General features: G+C 39.6%; 1 protein-coding gene across 5 annotated transcripts in view; it reads left to right on the top strand.

Moving 5' to 3' along the window:
* The window catches only part of NCOA6 (nuclear receptor coactivator 6), a 55,814-nt gene that overhangs the window by 30,220 nt on the left and 10,015 nt on the right, over positions 1–15,579 (top strand). For 3 of the 5 annotated variants that reach the window (XM_066978392.1, XM_066978389.1, XM_066978390.1), the window contains 5 exons: positions 2,795–2,916; positions 3,705–6,680; positions 8,680–8,748; positions 10,565–10,601; positions 13,301–13,449. In XM_066978392.1, coding sequence (XP_066834493.1) covers positions 2,795–2,916; positions 3,705–6,680; positions 8,680–8,748; positions 10,565–10,601; positions 13,301–13,449 — 3,353 coding nt within the window. Of the gene's footprint in view, positions 1–2,794; positions 2,917–3,704; positions 6,681–7,917; positions 7,955–8,679; positions 8,749–10,564; positions 10,608–12,971; positions 13,450–15,579 lie in introns of those variants that run through there. The other 2 variants (XR_010825355.1, XM_066978391.1) reach the window with 2 other exon arrangements.

The following is a 15,579-nucleotide window of genomic DNA, read 5'->3' as shown; positions in this document are numbered from 1 at the left end:
TTGAAGAAGTTTATTCAGCTGAATCTAAAAATAATTTTCAGGATTTGCCTAACTGAGCAAATCAAACATTGGAATAAAAACAGGGACATTTTGAATAAATAGGTGGTTTAAAAGTGATTGTGTCTGTTTGTGAAAAACATAGGTAACAGGATGGAAAACAGGGAAAAAGATGCTAGATGAAAGGTGTTGGTGGAGAAAAATGTGTTGTTAAGTGTATGAAACATCAGCACAAGCAAACAGTTGCTTCACATTGCCCTGTTGGCAGCCCTTGACCACCTGTGCTGGTAGGAGAGAAGTAAGGTGCGCGGTAAAGACGCTGCTGCCGCTGGCATCAAGACATGTGGTGCCTGGCGTGGCGCGCCTTGCATGGAGGTGATGAGCGCCTGGAGAACAGCACCGTGGGACACAGCACGGGAGGCTTCCCTCAGCCAGCTTCAGAGAGCTTTTAGTGGTAGGTCTGGAAACAACAGTCCCGCTGCACACATGGGAACTGAAGCTAATTTAGCATCGGAGAACAAGTGCCTTTCTATAAAAGTAAAGCCGGAGCAGAGCACTGTACCACGTCGGCAGGGCTGGTTCTGCTCGCCTCTTCTCTGTAGCTTTATTTTTGCGTGGCTTATTTCACCATCTGCAGCCCTGGTTTTTGTTGGGTTGCTTTCTCTCCTGCAGTTCTCTTCCCCTCTGACTGGGATTTTACATCTGCAAGCTGTGCTTGGCAATGCAGCTGGTAGAGCTGGAGGTTCGCTTAGGAAACTCTGATAATCCGTGCTGTGCAGCTGGTGCCTTCTTACGCTGAGAGCAGTAAGAGGGAAGAACAAATAAGGAATGTTTATCCCTCCCACACGGACTTATTGTCGTGCTAGTTATTTGTGTTTAGAATTCGATGGTTTTTTAGATATCTGATGGTTGTTAAATATGTTCAGTGAATTTCAATGACATTTGAAATTCCATTTATGTTTAATTTTTCCAGTAACTATAGTAGCAGGTGTTCCTACAGTCACTGTTGTTCTTTGTTACTGTATAATAAAACTCGAGGTTTGTTCTGCAAGGTTTTGTTTATAGCTCGCCTGATGGAACCCATCAGGCAGGAGGTGTTTTTTAAGAATTGATTTTACACTAAGATTGTTTTCTAGGTAAACCTGTTTGTGTGGTAATGCTCTCACGCCAGCTTTTTGTCAAATCTTTAACTGTTGCATTTTTAATCCCCACCCCTCTTTTAAAGGATCACCAGTGGCAAAAATACAAATTTAAGGCGGTATTCCCAATTTTAGGCAGTTCATGTTGCCTGCACCACGTGGCCTACATCAAAGGCTGAGCTGCTGTGGGAGATTTTGTTGTCGGACATTTTTCCCACTCGTGTCCACTAACGCAGCGCTGCTGGGACGTGTGGCTGCGTGTACGGTGGCGTGTTTGTGGGCTGCATTAGCAGAGACCCCGGGCTCCTGCCCTTGCTGCAGTGCTTGCTGGCAGCTGTGTGTACTCTGGGGTTTCATGCCAAGTGGCCATACTGAAGTAAGAGGCTGGGGTTTGCCAGTTTTCATCACATTTATTAGCAGGGGCGGGTAAACCTGTAACAACTGCATCATAAAACTTAGTGATATGCTGGAGTAGACAAAAGATTTAACTCCAAATACTTCCCTTGGCAATGCTTGCCTACTCAGTAGTAATGCTTGGAGCGGTTCTGTTTCTTAGCTTTCTTCTCTCTTGATTTATGTTCTCCCTTCTTTCGACCTGTGAAAGTTCAGGGACTTTCAAGTCACACTCTGCTCTTTGAACATGTTTTAGGTAGTTAATAGGACAATAGGACAGGCCTGGGTTTCTCCCCATCAGCTGTACAGATGCCAGAAACTGTCACTGTCAAGTAAACTTAAATAGGAGAGATCTCTCCACTTTTAAATACTTCAGGTTCTTGTTTTGCTGAAAATTTCTTTAGTCCTTGGCATTTCTGTGTAATTCTGCCTCTCCTTGTAGGCAGTGGACCTATTTTGATATCTTTAATTTTAACTTGGAGCTTTTATTACATAGATCTCCCTACAGCCTTGGTGTAGTCGTGAAGCAGATAAGCAGTTATGGTCCTCTACTCTTCATCCCTCTGTATCTTGCGTTCTCTGACCATATGTATTGATAGCTATAAAAATGTGGTTTATTCCTAAGTCTGCAAAAGCTGTCCTGATTGAGTGGAAGTATTGGGCATTGAATCTCAACAATTTTAAATGCTCCTGCAGTCTCCTGGAACATCGGTTCTAGAGTCTCAGTATCCTAGAAAGCTCTGCCAGCTGACCTTGAACATCTGATATGTGAATATATTTGCGCTGTGACATTAATAGAGGTCGCCAATACCCTGAGCTAGTCGCCTCTGGGTATGTGGTGATACCAGTGAAATAAAACGCTGTGCATCTACTCCTGATATTTATTAATAGAGATGTGATGGCAGTACATGAGGGAAGCCTACTTAAATCCAGCAGGAAGCCTATTTATATATAATTTGGAGTATCCCTTGCCTATTTTCTTTTTTTCTACCTTGAATTTGAGTTTTTTAACTAAGGAAAGAAACAAATGCTTAGATGAATAGAGCAACAGGCATCATGCTGCTTCTTGAGTAGTATGTAAGGCACAGGAACAATTGTCAGCAGACCTCAACCATGTGTTCACATTCGTCATGTTATACCTGAAGCATTGATGTATTTCCATGAGTTGCTTGCAGGTCTGTTCAGAAGTGCTGAGACAATAATAAAAGCAGAATTCAAACACTGGTGTTAAGGCTGTATCTAAATTGCAGTTATTTTTCTTTCAGCTCTTCAGAACCTCGTCCAGGTGGCCTGGAGGAGAGTGATCAGTCATCAATGTCTGGAGATCAAGGAATGAATGTAGATAACTCAGGCCCTAAACTTTCAGACTTTGCAAGTAGGCCACCAGGTAGTAGGATTTTTATGTGGATTATTTGAATGTTGTAACTACAGTAGATATTTTACTGATCTTTGTGACAGTACTTTTTTTTTTGCATTCTCACACGTTCAGTCCAAAGCTTTTTTTTTTTTTTCCTCCTAGTAAATAAATGATGCCATTGTTTAAGTGTGTTCTTTGAATTAGCTCAGTATGAATAGATGGCCATGTTCTCATGTATCATTCTGCAGGTATCATGATGAACTTTGCAGAATTATTTAGCAGTATCATAACTGATAAAGATTCCTGTGCATCCAGCAGTAGTACAGACTGGTGCCTTAAAATCTGAGCGTTAGCCAATAGCTGATTTTTCAGAATTAAGAAATGAAGGTTACAGTTGGAATTACCCTTTATACATAAGAAGGATTAAATCCAAAGTCCTCAGGAATTTAATTTTATAAGCCATGTAGGTTATTTTTAGCACCATTTTTGGCTCAGTTATACATCGTAGAATCTACTTTGTACACTAGGAGCAGTCAGATCTGTAACAAGCTTGCTAGTTCATGTTCCACAGTGGCTGTCAAACTTTTAGGTTTGCTTTAAGGATAACTAATTTGTGGAAGTCCAACTCTGCATTTTTAAGTGAAAATAAGCCTGTGGACAGTTGTAGAGACTGTTTGAGGTGGCAGGAATCCAGAGTAATAGCTAGTAGCTGGTAGAAGTTGAGAGTTCTCCAATTCAGTGTCATGCAGGTCATTCATAAATTAAGTAAAAATGTTTTCAGTCTCTGTGTTTTGATGAATGTCACCATGTCTTCTTAGGTTATCCTTCTCAGCCAGTGGAACAAAGACCACTTCAGCAGATGCCACCTCAACTCATGCAACATACACAGCAGCCGCAGCCGCAGCAGCAGCAGCCACCACAGCCACCACCACAGCAAGCCCAGGCACCACCACAAACACCGCAGCAACAGCAGCAAATGATGATGATGCTTATGATGCAGCAGGATCCCAAATCAGTCAGGCTTCCTGTGCCACAAGGAGTTCACCCACCTCGAGGACCTCTGAATCCAGATGCTCAACGGATGCCAATGCAGCAGAGTGGTAACATGCCAGTAATGGTTAATCTACAAGGTCCTGGGTCAGTGCCTCCATCTCCTGATAAACAGAGAATTTCCTTGCCAGGCAATCCTTCTCTGGGAAACAATGCAAGAAAAATGGTTTATCAAGATAATGTACAGAATCCTTCCAGCTCACCTCTGGGGGAGGTTTCAGTGTCTTCCGTTCCAGAAGGAGGTGGAACTGAAGTCCCCCCGGCATCAGGAGCTCAGAATAATTTGACATCTCATTTAGTAGTTTCACAGAACCAATTAATGATGACGGGACCCAAACCTGGACCATCCACACTTTCAACTGCCCAAGGTGCAAGTCCTCAACAGCAGTCTAATTCTCTGCCTGGCACTCTTACGCACCATTTTCCAAATGTTGCCACCCCATCACAAACTTCAAGGCCTAAAACCCCAAACAGAGCAAGCCCAAGGCCATATTATCCTCAGACTCCTAATAACCGTCCGCCTAGCACAGAACCCTCTGAAATAAGCCTGTCTCCAGAGAGACTCAATGCTTCTATAGCTGGTCTTTTCCCTCCTCAGATTAATATTCCTTTACCTCCCAGGCCTAATCTCAACAGAGGATTTGATCAGCAAGGTCTTAACCCAACTACTTTGAAGGCCATTGGACAAGCCCCGTCAAATCTCACAATTAACAATCAGTCTAGTTTTGCTGCTCCACAGTCACACAAATTGGAAGGTGTGGTCATTAATTCAGGAAAACAAACCAACACTGGAGGAACAAAGAGAGCAAGTCCAAGCAATAGTCGAAGGTCCAGTCCTGGATCCAGCAGGAAAACAACACCAAGCCCTGGCAGACAAAATTCAAAAGCGGCTAAATTATCATTGAATACTCAGCAGAATCCATCTCTCTTGCAGAACATAGATATGCAAAGAAATATGATGGTTGGTCCCACTTCTTTGCCAACACCGGTGACAACAAGTTTTCAAAATAATAACATTCTAAGTAATCAGAATCCCACAGTTTCTGTACCTGCTGTTGCTGAAGACAGTAAAGAGAGCCTTAGTGTTCCTCAAGATAACGAGTGCCAAAGCACACAAGGTGTCCAAGGTAACAAAGACCAGCCCAATATTGAACTAAAAGCTATCCCTACTCCGGAAATAAAAACGTTGGTTCCAGAGGAACAGTCAAAAAAAGATGGGCAGGCCTTAGACACAGGTAAGCTTCCAGTTCTGGAGGAAAGTAAAACCATGGTATCTCCAGCTATGAGGGAAGCACCAACTTCTTTGAGTCAACTTCTTGATAATTCTGGAGCTCCTAATGTAACCATTAAGCCCCCTGGGCTGACTGGTCTTGAAATGGCACCAATAGTCACCACTGTGGAGGACCTAAAAAAGATAGCTGTCATTCCTCCACTGCAAGACACGTCCTCTAGCAAAGAGCCATCTAATTCACTTAGCTTGCCTCAAAATAATGAGTCCTGTTCAAATCCAGGGCATCAGGAACTGGGAGAAATAAACTCAAATGTTACACAGAGCGTTCCTCCAGTAATGCAGAGGCCTGTCAGCTCTTCGTCTATTTCAGGTCCTTTACCACCCAACCAGATAACAGTTTTTGTAACTTCAAACCCTATTACATCTTCTGCTAATACGTCGGCACCATTGCCATCTCACTTGCAACCTGCGTTGGTGTCTACTGTTGTCACAATGCCTAATGTAGGCAACAAAGTCATGGTTTCTGAGGGACAGTCGGCAGCTCAGTCTAATGCCCGGCCACAGTTCATTACACCTGTTTTTATAAACTCATCATCAATAATTCAGGTTATGAAAGGCTCTCAGCCAAGCACGATTCCCGCAGCACCGATGACATCTAACTCTAGCCTAATGCCTCAGTCAGTCGCTGTTGTGGGTCCCTTACATATACCACAGAATATAAAGTTCTCCTCTGCCCCCGCACCTCCTAGCACGTCCTCTAGCAGCCCCGCTCCTAGTATTCCCACGAGCAGGCCACTGGTTCTAAATCCCTTGGCACCTCCTGTTCAACTGCCTTCTCCTGCTACAACTTCTTCAAATGTTTCTTCACATCTTCCTGCCCAGCCAGCGAAAGACTTCAGTCCCGAGGAGGCAGCTTCTCAAAGCAATGGATCGAGTGACCAGTGTTCTGTTACAACGACACAGTCTGGACCTGTTGTTTCACCTCTTCTTACGAGCAGTCCAGGATCTGGGAACAGACGAAGTCCTGTTTCATCAAGTAAGGGAAAGGGAAAAGTAGACAAGATTGGTCAACTCTTACTTACAAAAGCATGCAAGAAAGTCACGGGCTCCCTCGAGAAGGGGGAAGAGCAGTATGCTTTGGATGGAGAAGCAGAAGGTCAGGGACCAGAAATGTCAGTCCCAAACAGTTTGGCAACAGAGCAATCACCAGCAGAACTAGACAATAAAACTGTGACACCTCCAGCACCCAGTCTTACAAAACAGAGCACTTCTGGGCCTGGCAATGTGAGTGTTAGCGCTGCTGCTGTTTCTGCTTCTGTATCTCCAAGCTTATCAACAAGCACTCCTCCTACAAGTGCACTGTCAGCTGTAACCACTCCAGTAATCCCAGAGCTTGCACCTGCAACACCATGCACTAATGGTAGTAACCACAGCGGCTTACCAGCTGAGCAAACTGGGGTTGGTTTGGTGGAGGAGAAAACAGGATCACAACAGGAACTGCTACAAAATACAGGTAAGTTCACTGCTGACCTGCTTAAATGGAAGACATGAGATTGCTTTCATAAATTTCTTGCGTGCCTTTTTCCATGAATGCAATAATGTAGATGCTATAAGCTGACCACTGCTTTTTGTTCTTAATATCTGAGCGATACACAGGCTTGTCTTTCACCAAGATTCACATTTCAGATGTTTTATCTTAATTTTCATTTACTGCTTAGATGTGGTGTTTGGTGTGAACGTATGATGCAATAACAGAAGAGTGACTTCGTATAACTTTTAGAAGTGGGGAGGCAAAGTTGGATGTATCGGCAATGACAGAAGTAATACTTAAGGCATCTTTTAAACTGGTAGATGGCTTTTTCTGCTTTAGTCTTCCCAGAGACCTTTTATATTTGTAATATTTAAATATATTGACTTAATTCTGATACTGTGTATTAATTTTAATAATTCTAGTTCCCACTGTGGGGACCTTAACCTTCTAGGGAAATAGCTGAGCTACTCCAGGGAAAACAAAACAAAAAACCCACACCTTATGTCCAGGGAAAAAGTTAAAATGTTAATTTCAGAGAGACAGTTGAAAATGGAATTATGAGTAAGTTGCATCCAGTAACATAAAATACCCTCATATCTGACCTGTTTCCTTACGGTTTTAATTCAAGCATCTGGCAAACTTCATTTATGACATCGCTGCTGTTTATTGAGGCTGGTTTTAATCTTTTGAAAATGGTATGGAAATAAGCCATCGCTCTTGAATCAAGCTATTTGAATATCCATTGTGCTTCATATCTTGAATTTAGGCATGAATTTTATCTTTGAGAAGATAAAATCATAGAAGATAAAATCCACCTAAATCAGTAGAATTGAGAGCTTCAGCTTGAGTGTGAATTTCCATTTCCCTGTGGATAGATGTCTTAGATGTGGATACATACATCTTAGCTGGATGCTATTAGATGTTATTATTAAATGTTTACTTTGAGTTTCATAGAAGGAATCCTCTTTTGTTAGGAGAAAAAGTCGTTGACAGGAGAAGCATAACATAAGACTGTAAAGCAGTCTTAAAACAGCAAGCAGTGATAGCACTTCTCAAATGCTCTTGCTGCTGCTTGACTTAGTGTGTAAGAAAAAATCGGAAAATGTATCTAGCTTCAAGGTCAAGAGTATGGATACAGTTATTCTTAAGTGTGAAGCAATCTGTGTTTCCAGTCTGGAATATTCTGATTGCAAAGTAACGGTGTGTACATTCTCTCTAGATTTGGGAGGTGGTATCAACTAGTGAAGGACAACGATGTAAGCATCTGAATGTACCTGTGTTTTTACAAATGGAAGTGAATATTCTTTATTTAAATGGGAACCTTTAACTTTACATCTCCATGCTCTTCATAAGTTCATTATCACACCTAAGGGAAAACTGAAAGGCATTTGTCTAACAGGAATTGTTTTTTTTTTATCTTATTTTTAACTTGGCAACCTAAAAAAACACATTAAGAGTCACTTTATCTTATTGACAGAGCTCGTCATGGGAGCCTCTGGAGTGCATTTTGCTTTTTAGCACTTTGAGTGAGTGAGGGTATGAATTCAAATTAACAAAGATGCTATTTTTCCTCAAGACTTCTTTTGAAATGAGAGTCAAGCTGAGAGAGAGACAAAACTATTTGGTTTCTAGGTTTTTCTTTGGTTTCTGTGTCTAGCGAAAAAACATTACCTTTAAAAATATGCTTTATTTGATACTTAACTTCATCACTTATTCTAGTTTGGGAAAACTTGCTTGGAGTAGCTTTGCTAAAGGGTTTTTTTGTGTGTGTGGTTTTTTTCGTTATTTGTTTTTTAAAAGGGAGAGGTGTTAGGGTGGGAGGGAGTAGTGGGTGGGTTAAAAAAAAATTGCATCTATAAATGTAAAAATGCAGTAAATTGGAAGATACAGAATTTTTAAAAAGCTGCCCAGTTGCATGATAAAAAAATAAAATTGAGATTCTCTTTGAAAATAATGCTTTTTCCCTCCACTTCTATTCTAGCATCCTCTCAACATTTAACGCAGAAAAAAAGTTCAGTTGCAACATCAGAAAGTACTGTTCAAAGAACAGGTAAATCTTACTTTGGAAAAGCAGAATTTAGGTGAACTAAGCTCATTATGTTTTTACCTCAAAATGGTAAATCATGAATATTTTTATTGATCATGAATATACTTTGTAGATTGGTGGTGTTTTTTTATTATTGTTGTTGGGTTTATTTTTCTGTTAGACATGTTGTGCTTTAGAAATCTCCAAAGCCTTGCTGGAGCTTCAGTTAGGGGAATGAATAAAATGAAAGAAAAAATCACCAAAGCAGTTTTTATAAGTTCAAGTTGTAAGCTTAGAGGACTGGATTTGTAATGATGCATTTGGTATGTTTGAGTTTTGAAGTTTTTAAGAGCAAATAGGAGTTTTCTCTGATATGGGACACTTCTGAAAATATTTCCCAAAGCCATGGTAGGAACATAATTTTTGGAGTTCTAATCCTTTTTTTTTTTTTCTCTCTGTTCGAAGCTTTTAATGAACTCTCTGCAGTGTTTCAAGGATTGAGCCATGACAGATGACTTTTTGTTGTTGCCATCTATTATCATGCACATCAATTCTGTGGTGTTTTTAAAAAGCAGTTTCTAAGATGAGTAAGGAAAGTAGATAGACATGGACATGAACGTGAAAAGTGGCACTTTCATCAATTTGCTTTATGTAGTACGATGAGAATTTAAGCTTGAAGAAAGTAAAAATTGTACTACGTTACTTTCATAAAACTTAATTTAAAGATGTTCATGCACCCTGCCAGGGTTACATCTGTCTCTGCACCAGGGCTTATGTAGTCATATTAGGGAGTTCCTGCTCAGGGAAAAAAGCACTGGTGTTACCGATTTTTTTGTTGTTGGGTGTTCTGTCCATTCAAGTTTTAGGTAGGAAGAAAAATAACTCTTCCTATATGTTACTTAGTCTGTTTTTCAGTTGTCACTGAGACAGTTTTTTGGACATGGTAATATATACTCTTACAATGAAGAGTCTGATGTTCCAAGAATACAAATCATAAGGAGTTGTTTATCATAACAGGACTAGCATTATGCCTTCTTATTCTTTTTACAGTTTTGTTCCTTGTGTGCATTATAGCAAACTTGGAGTACTAAATTGCTCCTAAAGGCAAAGCCACAGTTTTGTGCATCACTGTCCTGAACACTGTGGGGTGTTTCAGGGTGAGATGAGGTCCAGTATAGGTAGTGTGATAAACTAACAGTGAATTAAGATGTTACATTTTAATGATAATCCCTAAATCAGTGGCAGTTTCTCACATGAGGTACTGCGTTTAGATGTAGGTAATCCATTTGAATGAAGTGTCTGGTACATATGGGGATAACTAAAAGGTGGACAATAAAAAAAAAAAAGATGAGAAATCTTATGTGATGTAAATCAGTGTTGTTTATTGTGGTGAAGACTCAAAGGAAACCTGATTTCCTAGTGAAATCACTAGGAGAGAGATTGTGTTAAAGTACAATTTAACACGTATGATAGATTCCAATCAGTGTTTTTAAGGTTTAAATCTAATTAAATGTAGAAGCTCTAGAAGGAATAAACTGACTAAAATAGAAATTTAAGAAGGGAGAGGCCCTTGTTGGAAAGTTTCTCTGTAGTTTCCTTCTGCAGGGTTTCTTTCAACTTTTCTTTGTCATAGCTGGTGCAGGCCAAAATCAGAGAGAGCACTGCCTGATGTCGCACTTCATTTGATATGTGAGTTCGATTTGCTTTGAGAGTAACAGTAGATGAGGGAAGCTTATTCATCAGATGTTAACATGTAATGAGACAACTGTGAGATAGTCATGCCTTGTCAGCAAGTATGTAATTCTACAGCAGACCTAAAAATTATCTTTTTCTCTTGTAGAACTTGAAACAAATGCTCCCGTAGTTGCTGGTCAAAGGTAAGGAGATAGTTTATATAGATTCAGAATAGATACAGCTTTCATGCAAGGAAGTCCTTTTCTCTTTGCTTCAGTTGTGCAACTTAAAAAATTCTTCTCCGATGTCTTCTCACTTTCTTGGCCATACCCTTTCTTTCATGCTGAAGAATTGGGCTAGTTGACTGTTTCAAAACGTTGCTGAAATACAGAATTTGAGGTAACTTTTTCCCAAATCTGTCTTCATGATTTGAGCAGTATTTCCTCATATCCTTTCAGACCTGTGTGTTTCACATCCTGGAAGGGTCTTGATGGTTCTGGCATTTGATATTTCTGAAAACAAATCTAAAATGCAATTCCAAAAGCCTGCAGAATAGCTGTCATGTGAATTTTTGTTTTCTGAAAGTAGGTCTTTCCAAAGTAGGTCTTTCTAGAGGTTTTTTTTTTCATTTTTTTTTTCTTCTTATAATTTATATGTGCTTTAGTTATTGTTTTCTCCAGAGCTTCTGTGTTTGATTTTTGACACTTTGTTGAAACCTGGTAGGAAAGCCTGGTAGAATCTTCATCTTGTCCTTTTCACGACATTCACTAATTAAAAGAATAAATTTCAAACGGCTGTGTTCTGTCTAAAGAAAATGCAGTTTTCAAGATCTATTTCTGTTATATCCTAAAACCACCAAGCTCTTACACTCGTTCTAGGCAGCTATAATGACGGATCTTTGTAAGGTGTTTTGATAACTGCTGGCACAAGTGGCCATGTTTTTGATGCTACCCTTATCAGACTGAAGTGATCCCATAAGTCAGGGTAAATGGTGTAATTTACTTCACTGGTCCATCAGGAAATAAGGCAGTGTCTTCTTTTGGAATGGAGATAATGCAATTTACTTTCTCAGATCAGGAAAGACTCTGAATTGAATATGTAAATATATTTACCTTCAGATGGGTTGGGATCTTTCTGTAGTTGTATCGAAGATGAACTAAAATTCTGAGAAGTTTTTTTTAGGGTAGAATTTTTCTAAAAAGCTGAAGGTGAGACTCTTGGCAGATGAGGGGATTGTCCAAATGAACTGTCATTGAGCGCATCAAATGATCCCAAGTACCTTTCTGTTTGGATTTTTCTGGATTGGTGTCTTTCTGAGCAAGACCGGAAAAGAAGGAAAGTTTTCAGGCAAACTAAAAACGTAGTGATGACTGATATTCGCAGCAGTCAGCTTTAAGTTCCCAGGGTGAAATGGTAAACAATACAAACCTCAGAGGAACCTTGCAGCATACAGAACACCAGAAATATTTTTACTTGGGCCAACTTCAGTTCCTTGTATAAAATCAGAGTAGAGTTCTATTGGTCCCGATGAAACAATCCAAACTTAAGGACACTCATTTTAACTCTTCAACAATTATCCCTAATAACTGAACTTTAGCTGATGATGCCCATTTGCTTACTCAATCCTCCAGATCTCCTCTGAAGTAGGTGGCTGTTGTTTCTGCTGTCCAGGTTACTTACTGGAAGACCAGTTTGTCACCTGGTTGGTTCAGTTTATAGACTACCCATAGTACTGACTATTGGGGAAATTGATTTCAGTATTTGTTTTGTGTCTGAGACAATTCATGTGCTTCCATATTCTGCTTTACTCTATGTTCCCTTGCTTTTGAGAATGTGTGACTGTCTTTCCTTATTATTGACAAAGTGTGTTTTATTTCAGATAACTGTTGCTTAAAACTGCAAGTACTTGTAGTAGTTTCTTTTCTCTTAAAGTAGGACTTCCTCTGAAATACTGACACTGTAGTAGAACCTCTAATACACAGGTCTGCTTTGTGTGTTTTCCCATCAGTTCTCTGATTAAGGCATCCTTTCATGAAATCTTGCAAGTTTCAGACAAAGGTCATAGAATGAGTTTTCTTTCTTCTTTTCGATTTTCAGTGGAATTATTTATTTGATTAATTATCTTTGAATTCACAGGAGATAAGTTTAGCTTAATGTTCAGAAACTACTTAGCCATCAGAAATTGTCTGGCATAAACGCATTAAATAGAAAACCCCCAAACCTCAGGGTGAGTTTACAGGGCTAGTAGTAACAAAATAAAAGCGGAGTTTAATTACAACATGTAGCACTCCATTTATTGTACTGATGACAAGAAACCTAATTTCCACGCTACCTAAAACTATTTTTTTTATAACATAAGTTCGCTGTAAAGCTTGAAGAAAGTTTTAAGTAAACTATAAGGTTTTTATTGTGTGAAGAAATCATATAGATCAGCTAACTGAGTCTCTGTAGTGAAAACAAGAGCTGGCATACTTGCTTAAGCGTTCATAATTCCTCCTTATGTTCATCTGCAATTTCAATTCTGTATTCCCATATCATAGCAGTCTCTAATGTAACTTGTTTGCTTTTCCTAGACTTCAGTAATGGTGGCACCTGTGGAAAACAGAGCAGACAATTTATAATGCATCTAATTTCTTGGTCTTCTAATGTTGAAAATATTCTCTTTGAGGACTTCTCAATTCTGTATCCTCTGATAATTTTTAATAGAAATGGACTATACTCTGGCTTACTCAGGTCATTCTTCATCTGATAAAACTTCCGGTATCTCTAGCATTTCATATCTTCAGTGCTAATAGTCCGGAACTGGTACCTGTGTCGGTCCATCCTTCAACTTGTCTGAGTTGCATAGAAAAACATAATCCTTCTTACACTTCATCAGAAATATTTTGTCCCACTTTATTAGTAATGAGACAAAAGAGAATTGTGAAAAGTCTAAAACTCCAAGTAGAAGAAATTCAAGAACAGAGGATTCTGCCGCTTCACAGGAAACTGTAGAGAATGGACAGCGCAAGAGGTCCTCCAGACCAGCATCTGCATCCAGCACTGCAAAAGGTAAAATGCACAGCCATCATTTCTGTGGAGAGGGCAGGAAGTAAAACACTTCCCAGAATATAATCCTTTCAGTAACTGGGTCATAACTATGGTTTACAGTTTGTAATTGTTGTGTGCTTTTAACTCTAGTTTCAATGATTTTAGACACAGGTTGGGTTTAAAGTGTTTACCAAAATCTGTACTGGCAGTAAATCTTGTATGGATTTCCTATTGTTAAATTTGTGGAACTTGTTTTCTGCAGTACTAATCAACGTAGTATTCAGCAAGCTTGCCTAGTTGAATTCTCTTGGCAGAAGTATGTTGTTAAAAGGACTGTACTTGGGTTTAAAAGCGTCTTTTTATTTTTTTCATCAAGTCTGAAAGACATGAGAAAAATGCTTAAAGTCTTCCCAAATGCATGGTCAGCTTTTGCAAGCCAAATGCTCATGCTCAGGCACACTCAGAATGCTGCCTGCGTGGCAGCCTGCGACCGTCGAGGAGTGCTGTGTGCTTGTGCACAGATCCTCAGCTGTTTTTTCCACAAACACATGAAATCCTAAAGTTCAAGATATTAACCCATGGCATTGGCAGTTGCTGACGTGCCTTATTTCTATACGGGTTACAATCTTTAACAAAGTATGCAGCATTTGTGTGATTGACAAGTTTATTACCAGAATGCATGGTCCGTGGTGCCATTTTGCATTTCTGAAGCTAACTGTGTCAGCTCCTTACGTTTAAGGGTCAGAAAAATTCTGATGGATGAAAGTTGTGCAAGAGGGTAGAGAGACCGTCAAGAGGAAACATTCGACCAATGTTTTAAAGATAACATGCAGAACTAAGAGGTATTAATATAAAATTATTATAAAAGTCAAGTTGAATTCAGCAACCATTTTCCATATTAAAGATGCTAAAGTTTGCTGGTAAGAGTATTTGCATTTATAAGAGTTTGAGAGATTTCTAGCTATACGTAATTGTCTAATGACTCTCAAAGATTATATGAAGAGCCCTATATGTTCTGCAGTTTTATGGCTGCTGAATTTAATTAAATTTTAGTGCTGCTTACTTCTTGTGGCAGGATTGTGCAGAATGCAGAAGAATCAGTCTGTATTGTAAAAATAAATTATATTTCATGATTGTGAAAAAAAGTTTGAAAAATGTGAAGCAAATGTAAAATGGATTCAGTGATACTTCCTGAGTTTGAGGCTATCTGAAACATGTGACCTGCCCCACGTACTGTAATGAATAAACCTAAAGATGACAACCAGTGGCATGTCAAATTCTGAAAATGTGGGAACGTAAAAGTATATTAAATTTAAACCGTAGCAGAACTGACTTAGGGGTTTTGTACTGAATTACTCGTTTACCTCTGTAACTAAAATAATTGTTTTTAAAACATGTATCTGAAACTGCTGTGGTGTCTAAGGGTTTTGCTTGAAAGCATAGGTTCAGTTTATCATGTAGTACCCTGGGCTTTGATTACCTTATCTCTGTGCAAGCAACTGCCTACTTCAAAGCTGTAGAGAAAATAAGCAAACCTGAACACTTTTGTGGAAGAGTTCAGCATGAAGGATTAGGGAGGTGTAGCGTGAGAAGCGTAAAGAGGTTTGCCACTTGTGCCTACTCTGTTCTTTGTATTTATTAGTGAAACATAGCTTAAGAAAATGTATATTTTGTATGATCCTGGCCTCCTTCTAGATGTCTATGGTTACATGATCTATGTCCTGACAAACTTGCTAATTTGTGTTAAAGAGAATGCAGGGTTGGGAGAAAATACCTTTTGAAATAGAGGCTGATTATAAAAATGGCATTTAGGAAAAACTTAGGTATAGCAGGGAGAGAAAATCAGATTTTGACCAGTTCGTGTATGTATAACCTTTGGGAAGCATCAGGAGGGAAGGAACAGAAGGATAGTCGTAAAAGAAGAGGGAAAACAGAGAATCAGCCCTTATCATTACAGGCTGCGTCAGGGTGCAGGTCTGGGGCAGAAGCAGGTGAGGGACGGCTGGCAGCGCTCACAAAGGAGCGGGGGCTTCAGGACTGCATGGCTGCACAGCCACTGGAGGCTGCTGAGTGCTGACCCCTTTATTCTGTCAAGCACAGACTTTGGCAGCAGTGGGGATGACTACAGCTAATGCTGCTGGTGAGCAAGCT

Source organism: Anser cygnoides, chromosome 16, assembly GCF_040182565.1.
Source record: "Anser cygnoides isolate HZ-2024a breed goose chromosome 16, Taihu_goose_T2T_genome, whole genome shotgun sequence".
In the NCBI taxonomy this organism is placed as follows: Eukaryota; Metazoa; Chordata; class Aves; order Anseriformes; family Anatidae; genus Anser; species Anser cygnoides.
This window is presented reverse-complemented; position numbering and strand designations above follow the sequence as displayed.